The following is a 25,102-nucleotide window of genomic DNA, read 5'->3' on the forward strand; positions in this document are numbered from 1 at the left end:
TCCGCGGGGTCCCGGCCCGGCCAGGCACGTTCCCGTTCCGCGGGGGCCCGGCCCGGCCCGTTCCCGTTCCGCGGGGTCCCGGCCCGGCCGCGGGGTCTCTGCTCGGCCCGCTCCCGGCCGCGGCGGGCGCCGGGGCGGCTCTCGGTCTCTGTGCTGCGGTGGCGGCAGACTCGCAGTCCAGACAGTTTTTCTCTACTCACCTCTTCCGTCTGCCGCAGCCCCTTCCCTCTGGGCCCGGCCCCTTCGGGCGCAGCCATGGCTGAGCTCCCTTGGGTGCCTCCTCGCCTTGAGACCCCGGCGCCCCCCCTCAGGTGTGACCCCCCGCACAGGTGAGTCACGGCCCCCTCAGCACTGACTAAAGCACAGCCTTCCAAAGAGCAGGGAAAACCCACCTCTCCCTGCCAAACACCCTTGGCTCTGACCTCTGTGTCGAAGGAGCAGGAAAGGACAGTCATGCCAGGGTTGGCTCTGAATAGTTACCATGACTTGAAATGTCCTTAAAAGGTAAAATCCATGCATTTCCACTCCAGCAGACACTCCAGCCTGAGGTATCTCAGATCAATAGCATGTTCCCAGCTGAGTATTAAAGGGGCTGTCATCTAATTTTCTGGTCCCCGTGACTAAATTACTGTAGCTTTGCTCTCACGGTCCAGAAATCCTAGAGAGCCTTCAATGAAATTATGGCTCATTATAACTTTGAAGGATGCACTTTACTCTCTAGATAATGGTGCAATGCAATAATATAATGAAAAGTACCCTTCCATTTGCAAGATACTCTGTCTCTTGTAACTGCTCCAATGCAGCCAAAGAAATTAGTAAAAGAAAAGCAATTAATGCAAATAGTAATAAAAATTTAGTCTTTTTCATGTGGCATTTCCAAGAAAGTCAGCCTCATATCATTGCTCTTGAGCTAGATAAATGTGATTAACCCCCACTACAGATGGAGGTGCTGTATTAAAAACACCTTTCTCAACTGCCCAGGTACAGGGCACCCGATGCTCAGAGGGCACAGGTCCAGCCCAGCATAATGCTCAGCATCAGCAAGGGACACCAAGGCCCCACAGCTGATCTGCACAATTTCTCTGCATACACCAGCATGTGTCCTTGTTGTGTGACTGGATTGCCGTAGATTCCCGGTGCTGTGCAGAGCACTGGAATGAAAGCCTGGACAGCTTTTCCCCTTGGTAAGGCACAGGTACTGCACAGTGTGAGTGTAAACCGACTGTGTGCAATCTCCTTCTACCCAGCGCTGTCAGCACCTCGCAGCACCTGGGCTCGCTGGGTCCCACTTCAGCGGCCCGTGCACCGCACAGCTGCCCTGGGGCACCCGCGGCACTGAGTGGAACGCTGCGCTGCCTATGGGCACCCACACCTTGCAGTGTGTAACCCCAGGGGGTGCCCAGCAGTCAGACGTGAGGGCAGACATGTCACACGCGTGTCGGCTGCACTCATGTAGGCCGAGCACAGGGCAGCGGGGGCCGTGGGGAGACACAAGGGGACGCGGGGCAGCGGGGGACAGGCCGCGCGGAGCCCCGCGATGGCGGGTCCGTCCGGCAGGGGGCAGCAGCGCCCCAGGCAGCGGAGCGGAGCTGGGACGGGGCTGGCAGCGGGCTGGTTAATGCGCTGAGATCTGGAAGAACCGTAGGTGACAGAGAGGTCCCCAGGAATGACAGGAAAACACTGCGGGACACCATCAAAGACATTATTGATCCAGTCACTGGAATGAGATGTCTCAGAGTTATGATTTACTGCAGGGTTTGCTTAAGAACAAAGGATCAATACTTAGCTTGGGAGGAATGCTTTGGTGGCATAGTAAGTTTCTCTGTGACACTGAATGATAAACTCCCAGTTCTTATACACTGGGAGAGAAGAAACATGTTTTCATATTTTCCTCTAAGTAAAAACTGCCAGGTTTGCCGTCTTTCTGAGGATGCATTCAGAAAATGAAGGCTGTGAGGGAGACAAAATGGATTCAAGCAGTGGCCAGTGCACTCAGCTTCATTTCTCAGACTCAGTGCTTTCAGGCTTCACAAGGGGAATACAAAGCCCATGTATATTCTCCCAGCTCATAATACGGGTCGGAACCTTTGTGAGAACAAAACTGGAGGTTCTTACAAGAAGGACGCCAGCATATAAGAGACAACTTCAGGAAAAATGCTGGAAGGAGGGAGAGCAATAATGATGAGGCTGAAAATTTTAAAAACTAAACTCCAAAGGGTCTGAAGACCACAGAAGTAATCCAACTAGAAAGTGCTGAATGATGGTAGTGAACTACCTTGATATGGTTCTGCATTTGAAAAAACAATTTATTTTGTTGCAGTTTACAACTATTAAAAAAGTAACAAGAGAAACAATTTGTAAGAGCATTCAGAATCCAACCCTGCCCTTACTCATCAGCTTGTACTTGTCATGAACACTCACAGGAGACACAAAAATGTTTTAAGTGTTTTAGTCAGGGATACATCATTTCTTCAAGCTTTCTTCAAGCCCTTCCACTTCCAAAAAAACCCCCCAAAAAACCAACAACAAACAAACAAAAAGCCCAATCAAACAAACAAAAACAACAAACCCAAACCCCCCCCCCCCCCAAAAAAAAAATAGTTAATATGCCTTGCTGCTTGGAGTAAAAGATTAAAGTGATCATTTACTCTAAATGCCATGTAATGCAGACATAATTTAAGATGCTTTATGATATCAAAGCAGAAAGAAATGCTGAACACATAACATGAATTATTTGTATAGCCCAAAACATACAGACATTTGACTTATTGCTTTGTTTTACAAAAATCACAAAAATTTGTCATGCTCCATACAGGAAGCTTTTCCTCTCACTGACTTGGTCAGATGTTAAAAATGTAACATAAAAGATTTTTCTGTTCTCATAAACACGACTTGCCAACAAAGAAGTTTGTTCTGCATGATGTACTACTGGATCAATAAGCAAAAGGCCGAGAGGAAATGTAACCTACCAAAGAATAGACACATTTTGCTGGAACGATGTGTTGTCATTAGGTATAATTGGGCAAATGGCGGTGTGATCTCCAAAGCCTCAGCTGATCATATTCCCCTGAGTACATTAATAATTTTAGGGAAAAGTGCATTAACTATGCCTTGCTTTATTGTACTGCTGAGGTGGAGAACAGGTGTGAGAAAACAAACAAGTTTGTAATCTTTGCTTCCTTTGCAAATGAATTCTTAATCACTTTGGCTCTTATTTCCATACAAGATTTAACGTTTTGATAATTATGAGAGCAACTTGGCAGCTTCCCTTTTGTGGCTCAGGTAAGCAGATTCAAGAGGCTTTTAATTCCTAGTGCTAATACATATAGCTTATTCAGGTCTTTCATAAAAGGCAGATAACATCACGCCTGCCCTTGACATAATAAGCAAAGATCAACAACACAATTGTTGCCATTCTATTGTTGCACTGAGAAGCAGGTCTTATTACATCAGGATGAAAGCAGAGTATCATTTCAGCCTTTGTCATTGGAATGTCTAGCTCTGTGCCAAATTTTGACCCTTCTTGATACATCTGATCAGTATGCTGAATTAAATCAACTGGGGCTGAGCAGTCCCTACAATTTATGCAACCATGAATTTGGAGCAGTGTGGATAGGAAGAAAGAGGAATGAGAGTGTCTTTTCAGTGCTTGTGTGCAATTAGATCTGATTATGGTTTACAGTGACACAGATGACACTGGTCTAACGCCAGCTGCTCCAATTCTACTCTCAGTACCTCCAGCTGGGTGACTGTGCTCCAACTCTTGCACCACCAATTCATTCTAAAACTAGTGAGTTCTTTGAATGAAGAAAATTATCACCAACTGCTGCTTAATTTCAGGGTCACCAAGTGAGTATTTTAGTTTTCTCCCTAGTCTTTCTGCTCCCCTAAAGGCAGTTCTTCCCTGTGACAGATGCCTAAAGGAAAAATGCTCCCCTGCTGAAGACCCCTGGTGGAAGCATACATGTCACCTGGCCAAACAACTCAAACTTTTTCTTTCCTCTTCAGTGGCTCAATTAGGAAGTCAGGGTGTTCTTGTTTCCAAGTCTCATATGAGATGTGAGACTTAATTTAAAGACATCTTGTTCTGTCAGAAGCACCTAAATGGTCATTGATTGTTTTTCCATAGTTGGATATGTAAGTCTCTTTAAAAACACAAACTGTTTGTTATTTGTGTTCTATTTCCATTGCTAGACAAGCTACAGGGTTTGTGTTAATATTACTGGAATAAGACGAATACAAGTTTGAACAAGTCAAGTCTAAACTCTTACACTCCTGAGTACCAAGAGTATTGCCATGTTATCGAGACAAAATTTGTTCAGGCACAGTCACATTAATTAGAAACATCTGCAAGGATCCTGGAGAAAGCACATCTGGTTGGAAAATTTCCATCATCATTTGGATGCTGAAAATTCAATAACACAAGGACAATATTACTTTATAACAGTTAAAGATAATAGGATGGCTATAGCTCCCTTTTGGTTCATTGGGCTCTGAACAGCACAGCAGAGCCTGTGCAGAGTTAGGGAAACTTCGGTCTGACCATCCAGGAGCTGCTCTGGCATTCACACTTGCATCACCTGAGCCGGGACTGAGGCCCCTTGGCAGTTTCTACCCCCACTCTCACAGTCAGACCACGTTTCCTTACATGGCTCAGACATTAATATATTTCCTGAAGTAGATAAACATTAAATAAGCAAAGACCTTTTAGCAACGTCTGGCAATATCAAGTCAGATGACACAATATCATTCATTTGACTTAATCTTTTCACTTGGGTTCCTAGGAGATAGCAGTTAAATTCTGCTGGAATCACAAACTTACTCTACATCTATACAATTTCAAGGGTTGCAGTTGATTCACATGCTATAGTAGGGCTCTGCTTCTGCTCTCACAGCCAGAGAAAGAGGACAGTACCTGGTACCTAGAAGCAGCCACTGTTTCATATGTTGTCAGATCTTCAAAGGATCAAAGCAACCAAGACAACAAATACTTGAGCAAACCTGGCTACTTCCTTTGTGTTTAAAATGGGAAAGATAACCCTTTGAAAATGTCACCACTTAATTGTAAATTCACTGTCATTACATTGGTTTTAATTTTTTGTGTTGTCAATTTGTCAGGAAGCTGAGAACTCTAAGAACAGAAGTTAGTGCAGAAGAAAAAAGAAGTTCTGTTAGTTCTGTTAGTGTAGAAGTAACAGAAGTTAGTTCTGCAGACTACAAGTTTTGTAGTCTGCAGAACTTGTAGTCTGCTAAATTTTTAAGTAGGGAGGTCCAGACTATATCACCTTGGAGTCCATATTCTGAAGCAGAAGTCTAAATAAACCATGATCTACTTGTAATCAGGTATTGTTTTACATCATAAGGTCCCCAAACTCTCTACTACTGTAGATCACTAACTCTGTAATTAAATAATCTGTAGCTACCTGAGGCTGAAAAGGACTTAACAACTTTGCAATTTAAGTTTGCTACAGAGTGAGCACATTGCACATGTCTTGACTGGTAAAACTGGCTTCTTTATCCAGACAAGGGAAAGAACAAGCTAACTCAGAGCCCTTTTTGTGTATAGTTCAGAGCTCCTCTGTAACCACTCTGGCTGGGACAGAGTTAATGCCAGTGCCAGGCAGCCTGCATGTCTTGATAAGCTATTTCAAATGTCAAAATATTGGGTCATATTTTTGATTAAAAGCTATAAAATAGAATGTTATGAACATTTTAACTTTGTATTTTCCATGATGATCTCTGAATCACTCATGGAAATGCAGGTGTGAAAGCAACTCCCAAGAGGTTTGGGTTTTTTTAGTTTTTCTAGTTGCTTTACTTTTGTTACAGTTTCTAGATGTGTAATCATTTGCTAGGATACCTGAAGATAATCACAGAGGAAATGTAACAAAAGGATTGCTTTTATAAATGTCCTTTTTCTTCATCCTTTGGAAGTAATTCCAAACCCTGCATTCTCTTGTACCACATTCAAGGAAGACTATCACCAGCCATTCCAGGAGTACATTCTAGAATTCCATCACACCATTTAGGTGTCAACATATAACATTTCAAATCTGATAGCAGCTTCAACAAGGAAAGAAAGAAATCTGGAGGAGAAAACTGTTTATTAAAGGCATCAGCAATTTGTAGAAAGAATCCTGTGAAATTGCTGATATTTAATATATATATGATATAAAATTGCAGTTTTGTCACAATTGACTACACCAAAGATTCACCAGAGTCAGATTAAACACGAGTTTTGTATTCACCATTTTCTTTACTAAGATTTGCATGCCCTGCCCACCGGGCTTGGTGAAGTCTACTTGCTCCCTAGGGAAAATCCCAACGAACTATAAATAACAATTTTTAATTCTCTTGTCATGATTTGTGACTGTTAAAGCATATCACAAGCATCAAAACTCTGTTTCATAGCTTATTTGTGGACAGGGAACACAAAACGATGATATTTAAGAGCTTACTTAATTCCAGTTACCATCTTTGAAAAGTCTGACTGATTTTAACTCTAGTTGAATTTTTGCCTCAATGAGTCACTGAAAATCAGAGCAATTCAATGTAAGAGACAGAAACAAAATCAGCTCAGTTCTCAGGCTCCATTCTAATCAAATAACCATGTGGTCTCCCAGCTTGGTGCTTATAAAAATACAACATACATGCTGTAGTTTGCATCTGCAAACCATTCTCCAGCTACTTTTAAATGTATCTTTGTTCATGCTCAGGCTTTGCTGAAAACACCCAGGGGAAGAGAATGACACAAAACCTGAGAGGCATACAGACTTTGTGCCTCACAGTCTTCTCAGCAGAAGCAGGTGTTAAATGACTCAAGGAACTTTTACTCCAGTGCTACATGTTCATTCACTGAGCTTCCCTTGACATGCACAGAGTCTGCCAGCTGGACTAATGAGAAGAGAAATCCACAAGACTATCACAGAAGCTATTTCTAAAAATCAATACTACTCCTGGTCTCAGCAGATCACCTCATGTGTGTCTTTATTGCCCCATAAAGAACAATACCTAGTATTTGTTCAATAATTGCGATTCCTGCCCCCAAAATGGCATCTGAATACCTATTGATTCTCACTTTATGCTGTTTGCTCATAAACAAACCCATTAAGCACCCATGGAAGAGTCTATTGTTATTACAATGAGTATGAAAGTTATAAAGGTGCAAATTAGATAAAGGTCGTTGTTGTTATGTAGCTCACATTACAATATGAAAATGGTCTTGAGCAACTGGTTGTGGAGACCTTCCTCCCCCTCCAAGTCTCTCAGCTGCACATCAAGCTCCATCTAAATGACTGTGCACAGTGGGCAAGGGAGCAATTCTATACTGAGTACTCCGTAAACGTCCCTCATATTAACCAGTTAGTTCACACAATCCACCAAGGAAAGAACTCCCAACCTACTGTGCTCTACACAAGGCACACATGGCAGCATATCAGATCTCTGGTGGCTTCTGTGGTTAGTCAAGTACAGGCAGTAGCACTTCCCAGTTGTCTTCCAGCCACACCTCTAGTGCCATAAATCCATATATTTGCTACAGTGAAGGCTTGGATTCTAAGTACGAGCTTCCAGTTTCACTGGTATCATTAGTAATGGTTGCAAGTGACAGGAATAAAAATTCCTGTAGCCATGTGCCCTGCAGACACAGTGAGACTAATGGACAATACTAGAAACAGTAAACTATATCATTGATATTTGCTAAGACCTTCCTATAAATGGCCTGCGCTGGAATTAGACAGCAAAACCTGCATGTCTTTATCCTTCCGGTAATGGCAAGTGACCAACTTTCTTATAAGCCTTTTCTTACAAAAGGGAGGAAATCCATGCCAGGACAAAATGACTGTCTTCTTTCTTTCACATCCTTTTTCAACACTGTAGCAAAGCTCACAAATCAACTGTAACCTGGTCCTGATTAGCTTGATGCTGATTTACAGCTACCCAAACTCTTGAAATATCATATTTATGGCCAATGCAACTGACATGATTACCCCACCCTCTTGCTTCATCGTTTCATACACCTTCAGGTGCATGTGTAGATGTATGATAGGTGTAGGTGCACACAGAGGTGTATGCATATACACCTAGATTTCATTCTAACTCTCTTGGGAAACCAGTTTCAGATCTTACTTCACCATAGTACTTATGTCTTCGCTGTTGCTGTGCTACAAGACTCTTAAAATGAGTAGCTGAAAAGATAAAATGTCTAATCTTACTGCAGGAACATGGTCAGCAAATTTAAGCCCTCACAAAATGAGGGCATTACACAGATTCATCATCACAGGCAGACAGGAACACCTGAGGAGAAGGAGCAATACCTGAACTGTTACCTAATTCAACCAGATCAGCTGACATGACTGGTACCAGAAGTTAAGTTTGTTAGTTAAACCAGATTCCTGTTCAAAATTCCTCTCTACGTCTGATTCCAGAATGCTCCTCCAGTAGAAGAGCAGTCCTTAAGTGTTGTGTATAGATAGGCACAAACACATCTGCCTTTTTGAGGTAGTCCTTCCACGGGCCCATTTCCCTTTCTTAGCACATCAACATATACAAGTTAAGGGTAAATCACATTTGTGCTGCATCCTTAAAGCCAGGCTTGAGGTCACTTTACAGAATAATTTTAAATGAACTTCGAACATTGTCTTTTACAACAGTCAAATGCAACAATAAGATATACACATCTTTAATTTTAAAAGCTGCTATAGAAATATCTAAATTTTGAGAGGATGATGTTCTACAGTGAGGCACAAGGAACAGTTCTGGAACTTTTCATTCTGCTTTTACATCCTATTCTTACTTGTGCTCTCCGATTCCCAGTCACTGGGGATGCACCATTTGTGTCAAGCCTTCAGGAGCTTTGGAGCCTTGTACCTGACAACTGAAGCAGCCAGGACTGGCAGGCAGACTATCCAAATATGCTCTCTGCTGATTGCTTCTAGTGAACTGGACAGGAGTACTGGCTGCAAGCTGAGGATTGTGGACTTCAAAATCCAAATCAGCACTTTCAAACACTTGGTGCCAAACACTAAATCTCTTAGCAACTCTACCTCACAAATTTCCATCTCTTCACACCAAATTATAGCTTCTCTGTCATAATTAGTATGTCTTAGCAGCGAGTGTAAGGGACAGGCACAGAGCAAGCACATCACCATGTCACTTCTTTGATTTCTATGGAAGTAGTGATCTTCTATCTACAACCATCCAAATGACTTTGCAATATACCTCACAGTGTGAATCAGACTTGCTTCTGAAAAGTAAGCTGAATGTTTTCTACCATTCTAAATCAAATTTCCCCAAATCTATTCTTGCTATATGATGAAACTCGCCCCAGTTCAAACATAGTATTTTGGCAAGGTGAACTGAGCTGTAAATTTGCTTCATCTGATGACTGTTGGAAGTGAACAAGATCTTGAGTCTTGTTATCAGTAGCTGTGAAAAAACAACAGGCTGGGCAGCTGGAAGGTTTTTTTGGTGCTTGGAGGCATAGAGCCATGTCTGTTTCATTTGGTGACATTTGTTTTGAAAGATTCTGGACTGTGCCTGAAATAAGAATCAGGGCACAGAAATATTCTTTCTGATGATGGCAATTTTCTTCCCAAATCACAGGGCTCACTTGACTAGAAAACTATAGAAATGATTCTGCATAAACATTGTGGAGATAATTACAAAATAAAGAATCACTACAATGAATCTATTGAGATCTTTAATTCCAAACTGCCACCCTCCCAGAAAGAATAAACTGTGAGTTAGTCTGACTCTTAAGTATACAATTAAGCCTGTCAAGTTTTGGCTGCCTAATATGCTGTTTAATATTGAAAGATCTGTCAGTTAACCAACATGTGGCATTAATGTCATAATGCTTTGGGTTTGCTTCCTCATGAACAATACAACTATTTAGCCGAGACAAGCAACATGTTATTTATACACCTTTTGGCAATAGTTTTAATGATATGTGGAATACTGCCCTTTCCTTCTAATATAATAGTTCCCTTTTTGGATTGAAATTGATGAGGAGAGCTGTGTATGTGTTCCATGTGGAATTTACTCAGTAATTCTATTAAGGGCTTCCTCACAAAGAAATAAATGTTCTCAATCTCCTTCAATACTCATTCTACTCATTATTTAAAACAGAAGGCCTAATCTCTCCATATATTAAGTTTTCTCAAAGGGTTTTCTATTAGTTTCAATGAAGTCAAAAAATTAGGCTTCAACACTTTAATGTTTGCAAAACTATGAAAGTCTGGGCCTTACAGTCAGAGCAAAAGGTTTTGCCATTTCTGGAATTTTTGATAAGGAGGTGTCAATTGAAGGTTACACAGCCTTCAAAAGGAATCCTTTACATGTCCTTACCATGTTCAGGTCATGCTTCAAGTGTCATTCAACATCAGCCAGCAGAGCTTCTAATAATTTCACCAGATTCTCCAGCCCAATTCCTTCATCTGGCTGTAACTAAAGCTCACCCCTAAAAGGCCGCAGAGCTTACATCACAAACAAGTGTTTACCACTAGAGATTCTTGCACTAGGCAACAAGAGAAGTACTGTGGTGGGGGCTCAGTGCTGGAAGAAGGAGAACATGATAGACTAGTTACCTTTGTTTCCCTTCCTAGATTTTATATTCACAGCTAATGAAAACAAATAGGAAAGCTGTCCTTATTATTCCTCAAGGGTTTTGGTTTTGTGATGCCTTGCAGCAAAACCAGCTGGGCTATGATAAGCTGATCTGCTGCCCATAGTGAAGCCCCCCTGGCTGGGTACGTTTACACAAAGGGATCGCTTTTGCTAATACTGGTGGTGACCCCAGTAGGCTGCATTTCAGAAACCTCCTTCATGTGTCATTACATCCACTCAGAACTGTCTAGGTCCATTTACCTAGCAAATGAATTTTGGGGACTAGCAGATAGAAGTTGCTTAAAACTCTCCCTTCATTAATTATTAATATTTAATACAAGGTTTGTAGATTAGGTATAATATCTTCTATTGTAGTGACATCTACTGCCACGAAAAGCTGACAGTTCTGGGAGATCACAAGTCCTTTTTTAATTCTAAGAGGAGAGACAAACTTTCAGACATTAATGCATTTCCTTGGGCCTAAAAAAGGTTTGTACTCCTGAAGGCTTGCCTCCCTTGTAAAACTATATTATGCGTCTAAAAATATACCATCTAAAGATCATTGTGGCTGTGCATACTCTGGCACTCCGATGTCATTAAAATCAAAATGAAGAAAAGCTGGAATTATACCTCTCACAAAAATACAATACATCCTCCTCCAGGGCAAACTATTTACCTGTTCTTATTCAGGAAGGATCATGTTAAGAAATCACATGGAAAGAGAGAATTGTCCACCTATTACTGATATCCATCTCCCTAATTTTCTGCCTGAATAGTTCAATCAAGGAACAAACTGGGAGGAGTGATATAAAGAAACTGTGCTTTTACATTTTCCAGAGAAAACAAAATAGTTGATTTGACTCTCATTTCTGTTAGCAAACATGTCATTACTAATTCCCAGCACTTTCAGCAAGAGGAAGTTCAGACAGAACAGCTTAGATTTGCAGTCATTGCAAGAAATACAATTCAGGAAATATCCAAGAGGTTAAAGTTATTTAAAGAGATGAGAAGATCAAAATTACAATCCTAGTGACAGTGTACAGTTAATAAAAATTAATGGGATGCCTTAAGTAGTCAGTGAAGGTATTTCTCTCATTCTTGCACACAGAAGCAATGCCATGTAGGTAACCTTTTAAATGGGAAAGATGTGTGTCTTGTGAGGTTCTACCAGAAACCAAACCTATTTTCTATAAAGGAAGGCTAACTTTAGACCAGAACAGATTCTGGTCTCACTTCCGAATTCTAAAATTCCGGATCTGTGACAAAGGGCAAACCACTTAAAATTCAGCACCTCCTAGTGAAACTGGTAACAAATGCAATGAGCCATAGATTCCAAACAAGAGTATTTTTTATTCCTATAGGTAAAGAAAAGCAGTTCCCATAACAACTTCTATATTTCAGGATTCCTGGAGGGATGACTATACTAAAAATGAGCAATGTACTTCAGTTACTTATCTCTGACAGTGACAAGAGCAAGGCAGTCAAAATAAGATGTAGAAATTCAAAAATCTGCCAAGGAGAACTTTCTGCCCAACTCATGGCTGACTAACTGTACAAAACATGTCTATATTCTTTAAAATAGAGCTGAGACTAGGGTTAGCAGCAGATTTTCTCATTATTCCCCTTTGAGATCTTTTTAGGGACCAACTCTGTGCCCAGTGACGGCCCCAGTGTGAAGGCCCCACTGCTATGAACACCAGCACTGAGCTGGACAAGTGCTCAGCACAAATGGAGGCACCAGGGTCCTGGTGCCACATGGTGAGTGACTGCAGGCAGCAACACATGCAACACGCAAGCTGGAGAGGGGAGCAACACAGACCTCAGTCCTCACAGAGCACGTGTATGGGTCTGACTCTGGTTCTGGAGGAGTTGTCTGCCTCCCAGTTTCTTCATTTAGAAGCACCTTGAGAAGCTGGGGCGCCCTTGAGAATGTTTAAAAGAAAATTCAGGAACTTCCTCAACTGAGCTGACACAAAAGATCAAGGGACTTGATGCACTTGTGACAAAATACAGCAGCTGGACAAAGGATTGAGGATCACAGTGATGCTGAAATGCTGTATTTAGGTGTGAAATGTGGTAATTCAACATCTCTGCAATTCTAGAACCTACCACAGACTTAGATGTGGACTGGGAGCCAAACCCTGTGCTGACAGAAGCTCTGGGCAAGTCTGGGTTGTCAATGTATTTGTGACAGGACAGAAAAGTATAGCTTGGAACACTCTGGAGTTTGAGGAAACAAACTCTCCCTCCTACCCATGAATTCATCTCAGTGCCATGAGTAATTGTGCAGTCAGGGGGAGGAAAGAATGTTTACACTCATAAAACAAACCTCCAGAAATCTTTTAAATAGAAAAATCACCTGTGGGGGAAATTAAACAGAAAAAATGTAGCTGGAAAAAGGCAAAACAGAACTAAAAAAGAAAGGATATCATATAAAAATCAGATACTTTTCCAGCTGTGAAATAGAAAAAGGACATTTTTCATTAAAAACCCTGACTCTCTGAGGTGCTGAATTTTAAGTTTCTTCCTTTAAACAAAGCACTAAAACTACTAAATTAGTCCAAAATAAGATAAAATAACTCTGAGCAAAGAGGCAAAGCTGGCCAGACTGGATGTCCTGGGCATTGCACTGTGAATATATTTTTGCACCTGCTGAGGAGCTTTGCATGGGGATGTAATTATAACACAGTGCTTTACATGTTCTCTAAAAGTAAGCTCAAAAGTGTGTCAAGAAGCAGATTTTAAGGAGAATGAAACTGTGCAGTTTCTCATTTCATCGATGCCCACTTTCATAGGGCAATACAGTAACTGTTTAAATTCAGGTGTCGTACCTGAGAGACCTTATGGGGTTATGACCCCTAGGAAATGCCAAGGGGTTGTCCTGCCCTGTATGAACAGTACTGTGTGGAGCAGTATGTTAAGTAGACAACAGGTTAAAGACAGTCTTATTTCAAGTCACAATAGTATAATGCTTTTTGAAGCACATAACAGCAACATAAACATGTTTTAATATTTAATGTTATGCACCTCATATTCTAAAATACTTTCTGTGGAAGCCTATGCCAAAAAAATATGTAACTGTGAGCCAGAAACTGTATAGTGTCCTTCAGAATAAGAACCCAGGGTATACACTTACCTAAATCTAATCCATTACATTTTTGCCATTGTCTTTCTTCCCTAGCCTAATTAATTACTTACCTCTCTGCTTTTATTCCAAAACACTTGCTTAATAGAGGACGAACAAGCTTAGTTTTGTTAAGCAAAGAAAACCTCCTTTTCTTTATGCTGAGTTACATAAAGTTCAACATAATCTCTTTAGAGAATGGAAAAATAATGGTTTCTGGGAGCCGAGCATGGATTTATGGAGGCCAGCAGATAACTATGTGAATCTTAAATGCATTCAAAATGCAGCTCTCTGAGAGCAGTAAAAAAAACCAAAAAACCACAAACCAAAAAAACCCCCACACCCCTAAGTTACCTCAGAGCTGTTTGCATAAAGGGTCCAGAGGCAGTAGACTATAAGTACAGAGACGTGAGCCCTGCAGAGAGCACACGGCAACGCTTCTGTTGGACACTCTGTGTGCCTGCAGCAGCAAAAGGGCAACTGAAGCTCAGGTGCACAAACAGCTTTAAAGGATTTGGCAGATGCATCAAGCAAAAATCTGAAACTACAAATCAGGTAATTTATCAAATAATTTCCTTTTTAGCATATTTTACCTTTCTGTCTAAAGATTGCTCTGAGTCAAATTGCCTATGTGATGTTCTTAGGGCTATTACTCAAGGATTTGATCAGAACTGATAAAAACCTGCCAATAAAAAAAGGTAATGAACTCATTTTCTATTTGGGAAATACTTCATAAAATTGTGCATTTCTTTTATGTTCTGAAGATATAAGATAAATGACTTCTACAGTAGTATTAAAGATGTATTCCATTCTACTGAAGGAACTCTGTTTACTGTAAAATAAATCCCTAAGCATGTTAGGAATTCAGTGCTAGCTAGAAGAAATAGGAAAACACTTGGTATCTGGGCAAGATGTAATAGAGGATACAATTATTATTATGTTTCTGAAAAAAATATAAGGTACTTCCCTCGTTTGTTTCCATGCAAGATATCTCCCTGCCACACAGAGCATAGCTGTCTTCTTAGCCTGACAAATACCCAGCACATGGCTACTGTAAATGTATAGAAAAAGACAGCAAAAAACTAGTGGATTATTTAGGTTTGCCTTTAACTAAGGGTGGAATGGAAGTGCTGCTAATCTCAGTATCATTTTAAAATTAACTCTTAGCAAAGGGAATTGCCTGATGGAGATAGCAGGTATAGATGTCTACACCTTGTGCATACAGAGTTCAAGGGGGAAATAATGTTTGCCTCTTGACAGAAGGCAGAGTAAAATCACTGTTTTTCAGAATCACCTGTGCCTCAGGAAGTTCATATCATATTTATTCTGCCAGAAAAACGAACTACCTGGTTTTAATTATGAAGAATTTAAATGATTTGAAGGATAAAAAACAAACGGAGAGGTTAAAAACAGAAATTAGGAAAGACCCTAAGAGACTTCAATCCCTGCAGCAGTGCCATGTTTGTTTTTCAGTGCCTGGAAATATTGCTGTTATTGCTAGGTTTGCTTGCTCCATCCTCCTCCCCTGTTGTTCTCTGTCCAATTGAAGTTGCAGGAACCCCTGTCCCAAAATGCCATCCATCCAGCTGCCACTGCTACTCCTCTGCTTGACCTTGTGTGGTGTTTGCTTCAATGGGGGACATCTCCTTCCAGAGGAGAGTGAGAACATGGGAAAAAGTCCCCTGGATGACATCCTTCAGAGATCTGAAAGCCTCATTCTTCAGTCTGTCCTCAAGAAAGCTGAAAAGGAAGACATTAATAAAGGTATATATATTACTGGGGACACTCATTTGGTAATAGCATAGCACTTGATTGAGATCATTAGATCTCAGAAATCAAGGTATGACTTCCAGGTCTTAATCTTTTTACTTAGCACTGGAACTAAGGGGAAGGGAAGGATAAGAGGGCTGCCACAATACACTGACACATAGTTCTTCACAGATGCTTTCTTTTCTAAGATCTATTTGCCCAGGAAAGGCTGTACTATCCCTAAGCAGCTGCTGCATAATAATAAGGTAGAAGCTTGTCAGAGAAAACCTGCTTGACCAGCAGGTATTTCCCTAGGGAAGCTCCAAGAGGTCCCATGAAGGACATTCTGCAGCTGTGGACCCTGTACCTAATGTAAATTTGAGGTGGGGGTGCTGCCATTCACCTACTGCCCTGATCCACTGGTGCCTACCCCCCAACAGAGGCAGGCTTTTTCCACGGCTGGGAATGCTAGAGGCTGCTCCAGTGTCTACATCTCCCACCTTGTAGATGCTATGCTACCAGTTGTCACAGCAAGGAAGATCAGACTCAGGGATTGCAAGAAACAGCACAGAGGTGCCTTCCAGTAAATGGGAGCACTGGGTCCTTCCATAGTGGAAGATGAGCCGGCCCCAAGTGCCCACAGGAAAAGCCATTCTCTCTCTTCACATCAATGCTGAGAATTGGTTGTGTTGATCCAAGCACTGAAATATTAAAAAGAGCCTAAGAATGAGTAAGATATACTAATAGGGTTATGACTGGTAGCTGGTAGCTGGAAATACTGAGTTGGCTTTCAAAAAGCAACAGATTATGATCCTGCTCCACAAATTCCTATTACAACTTTCTTAGAGAAGATTATGGGGTTTTATTAACCTTATTCTTTTCCTTGGACAGAATCAAATGCCCCTCTGCTACAACGGCTTTCCAAAAGACAACACCCCGGGAAAAAGTACCTAAGTAATCTGGAGAAGAGACAGCATCCTGGAAAAAGAGATGCTGAGGGAGAGGCATCTTATGGAGACATTCAGAAGAGGCAGCATCCAGGAAAAAGGGAGATGGAAGATGACCTTGATGTCTATCTGGAGCTGAAAAGGCAACAGCCTCCCGGCAGAAAGTCACTGTTGGATCAGTTTGCTTACAGCCCTAGGGCACAGCTAACCTACACGAATGAGTTATCCAAAAGAGAACATCCAGGCAGAAGATATCCGATGTACAAGCACCAGCGTCCTAGCAAAAGAGGCTGGAATTATGAGGTAGATGTATATGGTGAGAAACACCAGCATCCTGGAAAAAGGTACTGGAATTCTGACAGCTCAGATGACACAGGTCCCTGCAACTTTCAGGAGACATTCACTTGTCATGAAGGCAACTTGTTGCTTGATTTAGTAGATGATGTTAGCAGAGACAGGGTAGAAGAAAAGCGTCAGCACCCAGGAAAGAGATCAGCATGGGAAAATGAAACAGAGGAATGAGAAAATAATTGTGTAGCACTTGCATTTGGTGAATTAAACTGCCAAAATCACCAAATCACCAAAACATCCCGTTCACTTCTTTTTGGCTTCCTGCTGCTGACCTCTGCACCTACCTTTAAGTGTGTTAATGCTCCCATCCAAGTTAATGGCTTTGTCACACACTTAAAGCAAAGGAACTAAAGGACCCATCTGAATGGAACAGGCAAGTACTGAGAATCTTCAATTTCCCCACTTTAGGAAGAGTGCTTATTTTCTTAGGAACCCAGACCCCAAAATAATCCAGCTGTGTGTTCCTAAATGAATAAAACAGGCTCTTAAATTTCTGTTCTGACGCTACTGAAGTAGAATAATTATATCGTTTCCTCTCACATCAGAGAAATCAGTAAACAGTGAGGAAGAAAAAAAAACATATGGCAATTGTTACAAAATTAAACAGAGCAGGTTTTCAGTTCTAAATAATAACATTCTGGACACCTGAGTTCTTGTACACTACAATCTGTCCAGACAGTAAAGCACTATAGAGAGACAGGAACAGTTTCAGCTGGAACAAAATAAATTTGTGACTTTATAGTTTGTCTTGGAACTGGCACAGGAAAACCCTCTTCACCTAAGAGGCTACAGAGTGAAAATGGTTAATGCATCCCTGAACATCTCAAGCACATATTGTGACCCCTACTGACTGTGTACAGCCCACACAAGAACTCCCACCCTGGTGTGTCCACACTTCAGTCATGCCACTTGAAATCATGCCTTCTCCTCAGGCATTTAATAATAAAGCAAGAAGAGATCCTTCTCTTTCAGTGAGGATTTCTGATTTTTCTTCTCTCAAAGGAATGCTTTTACTTTCTGTGGTCAGATTTCCAAAAGTGTTTATTTGATATGAGTTATTCAATAAACAAGAATAGTCAACTCTGGTGTCCTTATTGGTTGTGCAAACACACTGCAATAATGTGATAAACATACAACCGACTCAAGCTAAATAAAATAACAACGAAGGGTATTTTTCTATGTACAATCTCCTTGCATGCTGGTAGTCAGCACATGCTTGTACTTAAAACTATTTCATTATTGAAGTGGAAGGATGATAGGCTCCCTTTTAAGATCTTTCACCTGTATGACACACATAATTATGCATCTGGGCTAAACTCACATCAATTTTGTCACACACTTCACAGGGAACTTGACAAGAAGCTGATTTCCTGTTTGTGGGTCTAAACACTAGATTTACTGATTTTTGCAATTGATATGCAGTTACTGAGCACACTGTGTTACTCATATCACTTCTTGTACATTCAAAGAGGTTAGAGAACATCAATATTTTGCTAAAATGTTATTTTTATGAACAAATGAGTATATTTTCCATCAACGTTCATCCTCAAGATCATAGAGACACATCAGCTGACTTGGAACTCTTCCTCAGTTACAGAAGTCAGCTTTGCAGAAATCAGTTTAGCTACCCTGAAGAAAAATAATTCATCATCTCACAAGTTTCACTGAAGTTAGATGCTCACAGGCTGATCAAGACTTCATGTGGTCTTTCAAACAATTTCTAACTTTGGAGGTAATATGATGTTCAGTATGTGACAATGGACAGACATCTTCTATTGACAGGGGGCTTCTAATAAACAAGTGCTGAAATCCTTAGAGAAGATAGGTGAGGATATTCCATATACTTCAACTTCCTTCAGCACACTTTCTGTATATGATGCTTTTTAAAATTTTTCATTTGCATTTTATCAGGGAAAAACCGATTTATCTGAAGAATACCATTTCATATACCATTTTTGGCAGTGAATCAATGCTTCTTAAACCTTGGGGAACACTACTTGCTATGAAATCTTCAAAATAAGTGAAAAACAGAAAAGAAAAAAATACCAATTGGGTAAACATGGGTTACAGCAAGGATTACATATTTCAAAAGTTCTTTTTTTTAACTCACTCCAGTATTTCAAAATGTCCAGATTCTTGTTTTAAGCAAAAGGACATTTTCTTCCAGTATCTGCATGAAAATTTCACCTCTATATATTAATTTCTTCCTGTTTTCTGCAGTGTTGCAGACATACTAACAGGCAAGTACACTCTTTCTCCTACAGACATCATTCTCAGAGCATTGACTACCACAGGGGATTTCACACTTCTGTGAATATGAAGCACACACAAGCACAGGTTCAAAGTTAAGTATTTGTCAGATTTATCTACACCTAAAAAGACTCTGGAGTTTGGCTAAGAAACTAAGCAGAAAATAGGCAGCTTCTATCCTATTATGCCTTGCTTATTTGAATAGTAAATATAGTGCAATTTCTTAGCAATATGAACAACTTAGATACAAATATACTGTTTAGTTATAACATAAGAATTAGCTAATTGCACATCTCTCTTTCATCATCTTATTTTTATTGTATAACTTCCCCTCACTGTCACTTTTTATTAGAACTTAGGAGAATTTAACAGCCATGCAAACATCCACAAGTGACTAGCTTTTCTCTGTCACTCACACGGCGACAGCTGCAGAACCAGGCCTTACAGCTGCACTGCTCCCTGAGGAAGTGCTCTATCTGTCTGTCAGACAGGCTGGGGCTCTTCAGGAATGAGAACAAACCAGCAGCAGACTTGGTCCAAAGGTCATGGAAGTCAGTAGCAAAATCTGCAGAATCTGAATTAATTCCACAGAGCAAAGCTGTGCAGTGGCTCTAATGTGGCAGCACAGTTATGCAAAATCTCATTTCTAGCTCTAATTGAGACTAAACCCACCATGCACAGATGAGTTCTTTGTTGATTCCACTGCAGTTTCATATATCTGGGTATTATTACCAGTTACTGAGACATAAGGGAGCTTGATTTGTAAAGCACAGATTTTACAAGTGTCTTCAAAATGAGTTTTGGTTTTAATGGGTCGAGAAAGTTCATGTGAACTAGCTGTATAATGAACATTCCCTGCAACTATTTTCAAAACCTCTCAGTATTACCGTTCAATGCCCTCTCCCACACACTTATGAGCCTTGACCTCTTTGCTGACCTACAGTAATTAGCATGGGCTGAGTGTTTCCGAGGGACATGTGGCCCCAACAAACAACTTTATTACTACTTATAATGGCTCATTAGTTGAAGAAAGTTTGAAAACAGCATCATCATCACCACAGCTGAAGTAGAGTCACTGCTTCCATGGTAACTCAGTTAACATTAAAGGGTCAGCTGCAACTTTAAAGCATCAGTCAGGTCAGGACATCGTTATAAATAAAAAATATGATTGAAAAAAGTCAAGTGGAGAATGCAAGAGGGATGACACTGTGTGAAGTCTAGATTGTACAGAGACATGACACAAAAAATGAAGACAGGGAAATCCTTTTGATTCTAGGAAATGGGTATGTGGACTATCAGCATTGGAGTGCAGAAGCCTCTCTTCCCTTTCTGATAAGAACAGCGTGAACACCCCTGCAGGGTAATGAGGAAAGGCTGGACACAAAGACTTTCAATAAAACCAGATGGGAAACTCCTTGAGAAAAATGAGCTAATGTACCTGCCTTGAGACTACTTTTAGACCTATGTGAAGACATTTGTGCTTTGTTTCCTTGATGAAACCAATACAGCTTATATGGACTAAGAAGGAAACAAAAGAAAGAACATTTGTCAGGTACCAGCCAATTCACCTTCTCTGCTTCCACAAGATGGGAGGAGCACTGGCTGGAGGAGTGTTACTAGATCATAAATTGTATTGGTACACTAGAGCAGGATACCTGTTTCTGATACACATGGGCATTCAGATACCAATACAATAGAATGATCCCAGCCAAAGGGTGAAACCAGCTCTTGAGCTTATTTCAGACACTGTTGTTTGAACTGACAGCCAGTGATCCAGACAAGACAGCAGTATGCCACAGAAGGGTTGACTGAAGGAACACCTTCCTCACTTACAGCTAACATTTCCTCACTTTCTTCCTGTTCATACACATTGGAAAGAGGAGGAATCTGGACTTCATAGATTGCACAAACACTCCTACAAAATGGAATGCGGGTAAACGAGAATCCAACATGCCATAGTTACTTCATTGCCATCTTCTCTCTATAATGGATGTAATTAATATGATGCAGCATAGACTGATTGGTATAGAAAACTAGGGGAACTGATCTGAAGAGTCTGCCTGAAATATGATTGTTGATTTAAAGTAATTTTCACAGAGAAGCATATGTTTTCACCATGAATTCCCTCTTGATTTTGAAGCTGGTACTGTGTGGGGTGTCTGAAGAAGCTTTGTGAAAAAAGAAGAGGAAGAGGAGGAAAGTCAAGACAAATGAAAAATATAGTAAGAATTTATGAAAGGTTCTCTGAGTCAAACAGTCAAGACAAAGAGCAAGTGATGTTGAAACACCACTTTGAACAAGCAAGTGGTGTTGAAAAAGAGAGCAACAACCTTACAAAAAATCATAAATCTTTCCCTATAAAATACCAACTGGTGGGGGTATTCTACTTATTGCTTTTAGACATGCTGTCTTCAAGAAGGGCATCAGTTGCTGCACAAGCCTGTAGACAAAAGAGAAGACAAGAGGCTAGAAGAGACAGCACCCCAATATGGTGTACTTGACATTTGAAATGAGCCCTGAATGGAATCCAGGCATTGTGGTGTATGTCTCTTACAGTTAAACCATTAAATTAAATGTAAATGCAAAGAAATTCTGAATCTTCCCATCTCTCCTCTTTATAATTCACCTACTTTATGTAAGTGCTGCCACTCCGTGGCACTCAGGACCAATATGACAGATTATTCAGCAGTGTTAAGGGACCAAACAAACTTGAGATGACGACTGGCTTGCAGGTATCCAAGCAGTTAATCAACAAATCAGATAAAAGGGGCTCAACAAGCTGCCACTCTTACAAACCATGAGGCTGTTGGTTTGGATTGATGAGACTGCAAACACAGTAAAAATCATGGATTTGGCATGGAAATGTAGCTTCTATCCTGTCTACACAGACCAATTAAACAGATTTGTTATGTATCAAAATGTTTAGTATAAGCAACTTGAGTATACTGAATATATGAGCTTTGGTAAAATGAACAGCAACATGAAAATATTTTAGTTCTCTGAACAAAATGAAAAAATACAGGAAATTTTAGGTCAGATCCACCTGAACAAGCAAACAAACCATCTTCTCTGATAAAATAAAAAAAAAGATCATTAACATTGTAAGATGAGTTTTGTGCTACCTATTTCAATGTTAGGAAATTTAAAATTAATTTTTAAAAATCTATCATTAAATTATAAAATTGAATTTAGGTAAATTTAGAAAACAGCATTAAATTAAATTAAGGGACCGTTTTGTTTAGGGAATATTTAGGGAATACAAAGAATATTCTGAAGAACAGTCTGATTTTTCACTCTGCTTACACTCTGTTTAGAAAGTCTATACTGAACTCAATGCTGTTAAATTTCAGGTATTTTAAACCTTTTTTTCACTATGTTTGTGAAAAAACATTCCACTTGAATACCCTGAGAAGTAGACAGGCATCATTAGCATTTACCTCGCCTGTGCAGAGGTCAGATTCCCCTTATTAAACATTCCAAATAGTACTGAAGGTATTACAAGAAGTCGAAGAACACAGATGACGCCAACTGGAACATATTTCTGATTGAGCTGTGCCTTGGCTACAGGACCAACTGCATCCCCCTTCTCAGCCGTATTCCGAAATTCAGTCCACTGAAATTTCTCCTCTTGGACATCAGTAGCAATTACCAATTTAGCAACAGACCAGGTCCTAAAATTCACAGTTAAGAGTTATCACAACTCACAAACATATTTTACCACTTACTTTCTTACTGTTTGCAAAGGACCTTGACTGTGGCAGAGGAGTTACCTAAGAGATGTGGGCTTTTGTCATCTGAGCTTTTATATCCTAGGGGCAGGATGAGGCAGTACAAGTCCAACTTAACTGCTGGAGCGAGTCCTTCTGTGCTACTGTTTGCTTGCATTCATTCCCTGTGAACCATTACTGATAAAATGAAGCCCCCAAGAGAACCTGTAGAATTGCAGTAAGGTTTAATTTGTCCCCAAATACCTCTTCCTATTGCAACTAGCTGGATGAAGACAAATTAATTTTTGAAGCACTGTAAACTGAATTGCTATAGATTGATCTGGATGTTTTCACTTTGTGAACACTCTCTGTATGGGGAAGTGTGATGAGACTGACCAAATAACAGCAGCCAAAGTCTTTGTTTATACCAGCACTAAACTAGATCGTGCTCAACATCTGTTAAGGGATATGCAAACTCAAATTTCCCTTTGAGGAAACTGATAGCATTCCCACACATCACTATATCTGGCCTAACTTTGTAGTATCAGTTCTCTAATTGTCTCTGAGATATTTCCAGTAAGTCTAATACCCTCATAAAGACCCAAATCATATTGAGAGGTGGAGTCACTTCATGGGGAATGAGTTTCTCAGGAAGGGATGAAGTCCACTTATATTCAGAAACAGGCAAACAAGTGGCATTTTTCTTTAAAAACGCTGAATTAAATTTCTCTTTTCAAGAGTGATTGACACTACACAGTGTTTTATCAGTACTTGAAGAAGATTCATTTGGTGAGATGTGTTCTCATATCTGAGGTGAAATGTAGAACATGCAAAGGAGCACAATTAAGTGAAGACACAGTGAAATGTTTGATTTCCTGTGCAGACCCCACCGTGCCATCATCCTCCTCACAACTCACTGCAGGCAGTCCTCACTGCATGGTTTGTATCCCAACAGGAGGCTACCAGACTTCAATTGTTCTATTTACCACTTTAATTAGCCTTTAACACTTTATTTTTGAAATAGAGCAGTTAGTGAAGCTGTGGAGAGACAGGGCTGAAGAAACAGCTTGCTGTTCTGTACAGCCTCGCTTTTCCTTACACACCTGATTCTTACTACCTGGGAACGGCAAGACAGGATGGACTGCCCGGGTCAAGAGGGCTCACAGCCCACGGCAGGAGAAAAACCTTTACAGCGAACGCGGGCGCAAGGCACGGCCGAGGCTGCTCCCGGACGGGCTTGGGGTGCCATCTAGTGACCGCCACGGCTCCCATCCTTCACCCACCCCTTTTTATGCCCGTTCCCTACACATTCGTGACAAATCAAGCACATGAAACGGGAACCAGAAAACTGAAACACCAACAGAAACCTCCCTAAAAGTTCTGCGACATGGATCTTGCAGTTCTTCTAGAGACACGTGTATCGCTGTAGTGTTCTTTCACTGCTCAGTGAAACTCACTGGCCTCAACCGAGGACAAAAGAAGCAACAACGAAGGCAGCTGGTGCCACTTGGTGGCGCAGGTATGGCTCACCACCAGGAAACTGCCCGGCTCCAGCAAATCCAGACACCACAGCAGGTGAATCCTCGAAGACGCTGAGCTTCAGGCTGGTTCTCTTCCACCCCACTCTATCACGATCCGGGCTGAAAAGCTTTTGAAGGGCTTAATATAGAGGGTAGAAGAGCAGGGCATGATGAATCAAAGTCCCCCTTTAATGGATAGGACTCAAGTGTAAATAGCATTGCCACCAAAAAAATCTCTGCCTCCAAGAGCTTGTAATCCCAACACATGAAGCCAAAGTGTGGTCACACACTCCTATTGTTTCTATTCGACTAGGAGTGTGTGAGAGAAGGGACTGCTGCCAGCTGAGACTAAACAAAAGCCGGCATCAGAAAGGGGGACACTGGAAATGCCCTGCCGTTGATTCACACAAATCTTTGTCAGGACGCAAGTAGTGGGATTCCTGGGCTTCGTCTACGGCTGAATACGCCACCGGCTGTTCTGGTTTGCAGTTTTGGGACACTTCCTTTAGGAAGATTAGGTAGGCTGGTAAAGGGAATGTGGAGCGTGTTGGCAGCGGTGGTCCTCTCGAGCGTGCCCAGCGGTTAGGACACTCAGCACAGACCCCTCAGCGCTGTGGGAACGGTCCCAGGGCACCGGGGCGGGAAGGGGCGGCGGCGGGACGTGTGTCCCCTACATGACAGAACCGTCCCGTCCTGGTGAGGACTCTGTCACCGCAGCTCTGCGGGCCCGTTACCGGGGCCTACTGCAAGGCGGCTGGATACAGCGAGCGGTCCTGGCCTCAGAAGAGACAGCCATCACGCGGCCGGCCCTCCGCGTCCGCTCCCGACCAACATCGATAGCTCGGCGCT

General features: G+C 41.2%; 1 protein-coding gene across 3 annotated transcripts; it reads left to right on the plus strand.

The window, feature by feature from the left end:
* Window positions 1–164: 164 nt before the first annotated feature.
* TRH (thyrotropin releasing hormone) lies at window positions 165–17,856 on the plus strand. 3 transcript variants are annotated; one of them, XM_063165103.1, is made up of 4 exons: window positions 14,165–14,284; window positions 14,374–14,427; window positions 15,279–15,493; window positions 16,370–17,856. In XM_063165103.1, the coding sequence occupies exons 3-4, from the start codon at window positions 15,301–15,303 to the stop codon at window positions 16,945–16,947; spliced, it is 771 nt and encodes a 256-aa protein (XP_063021173.1). In that variant the 5' UTR covers window positions 14,165–14,284; window positions 14,374–14,427; window positions 15,279–15,300; the 3' UTR covers window positions 16,948–17,856. The 3 variants fall into 3 exon arrangements, with proteins under 3 accessions (XP_063021170.1, XP_063021173.1, XP_063021172.1); XM_063165100.1 differs by lacking the exons at window positions 14,165–14,284; window positions 14,374–14,427 and adding an exon at window positions 165–329; XM_063165102.1 differs by lacking the exon at window positions 14,374–14,427 and having other exon boundaries at window positions 14,178–14,284.
* Window positions 17,857–25,102: the final 7,246 nt, after the last annotated feature.

The sequence above is a fragment of the Melospiza melodia genome, chromosome 10 (assembly GCF_035770615.1).
Source record: "Melospiza melodia melodia isolate bMelMel2 chromosome 10, bMelMel2.pri, whole genome shotgun sequence".
Classification (NCBI taxonomy): Eukaryota; Metazoa; Chordata; class Aves; order Passeriformes; family Passerellidae; genus Melospiza; species Melospiza melodia.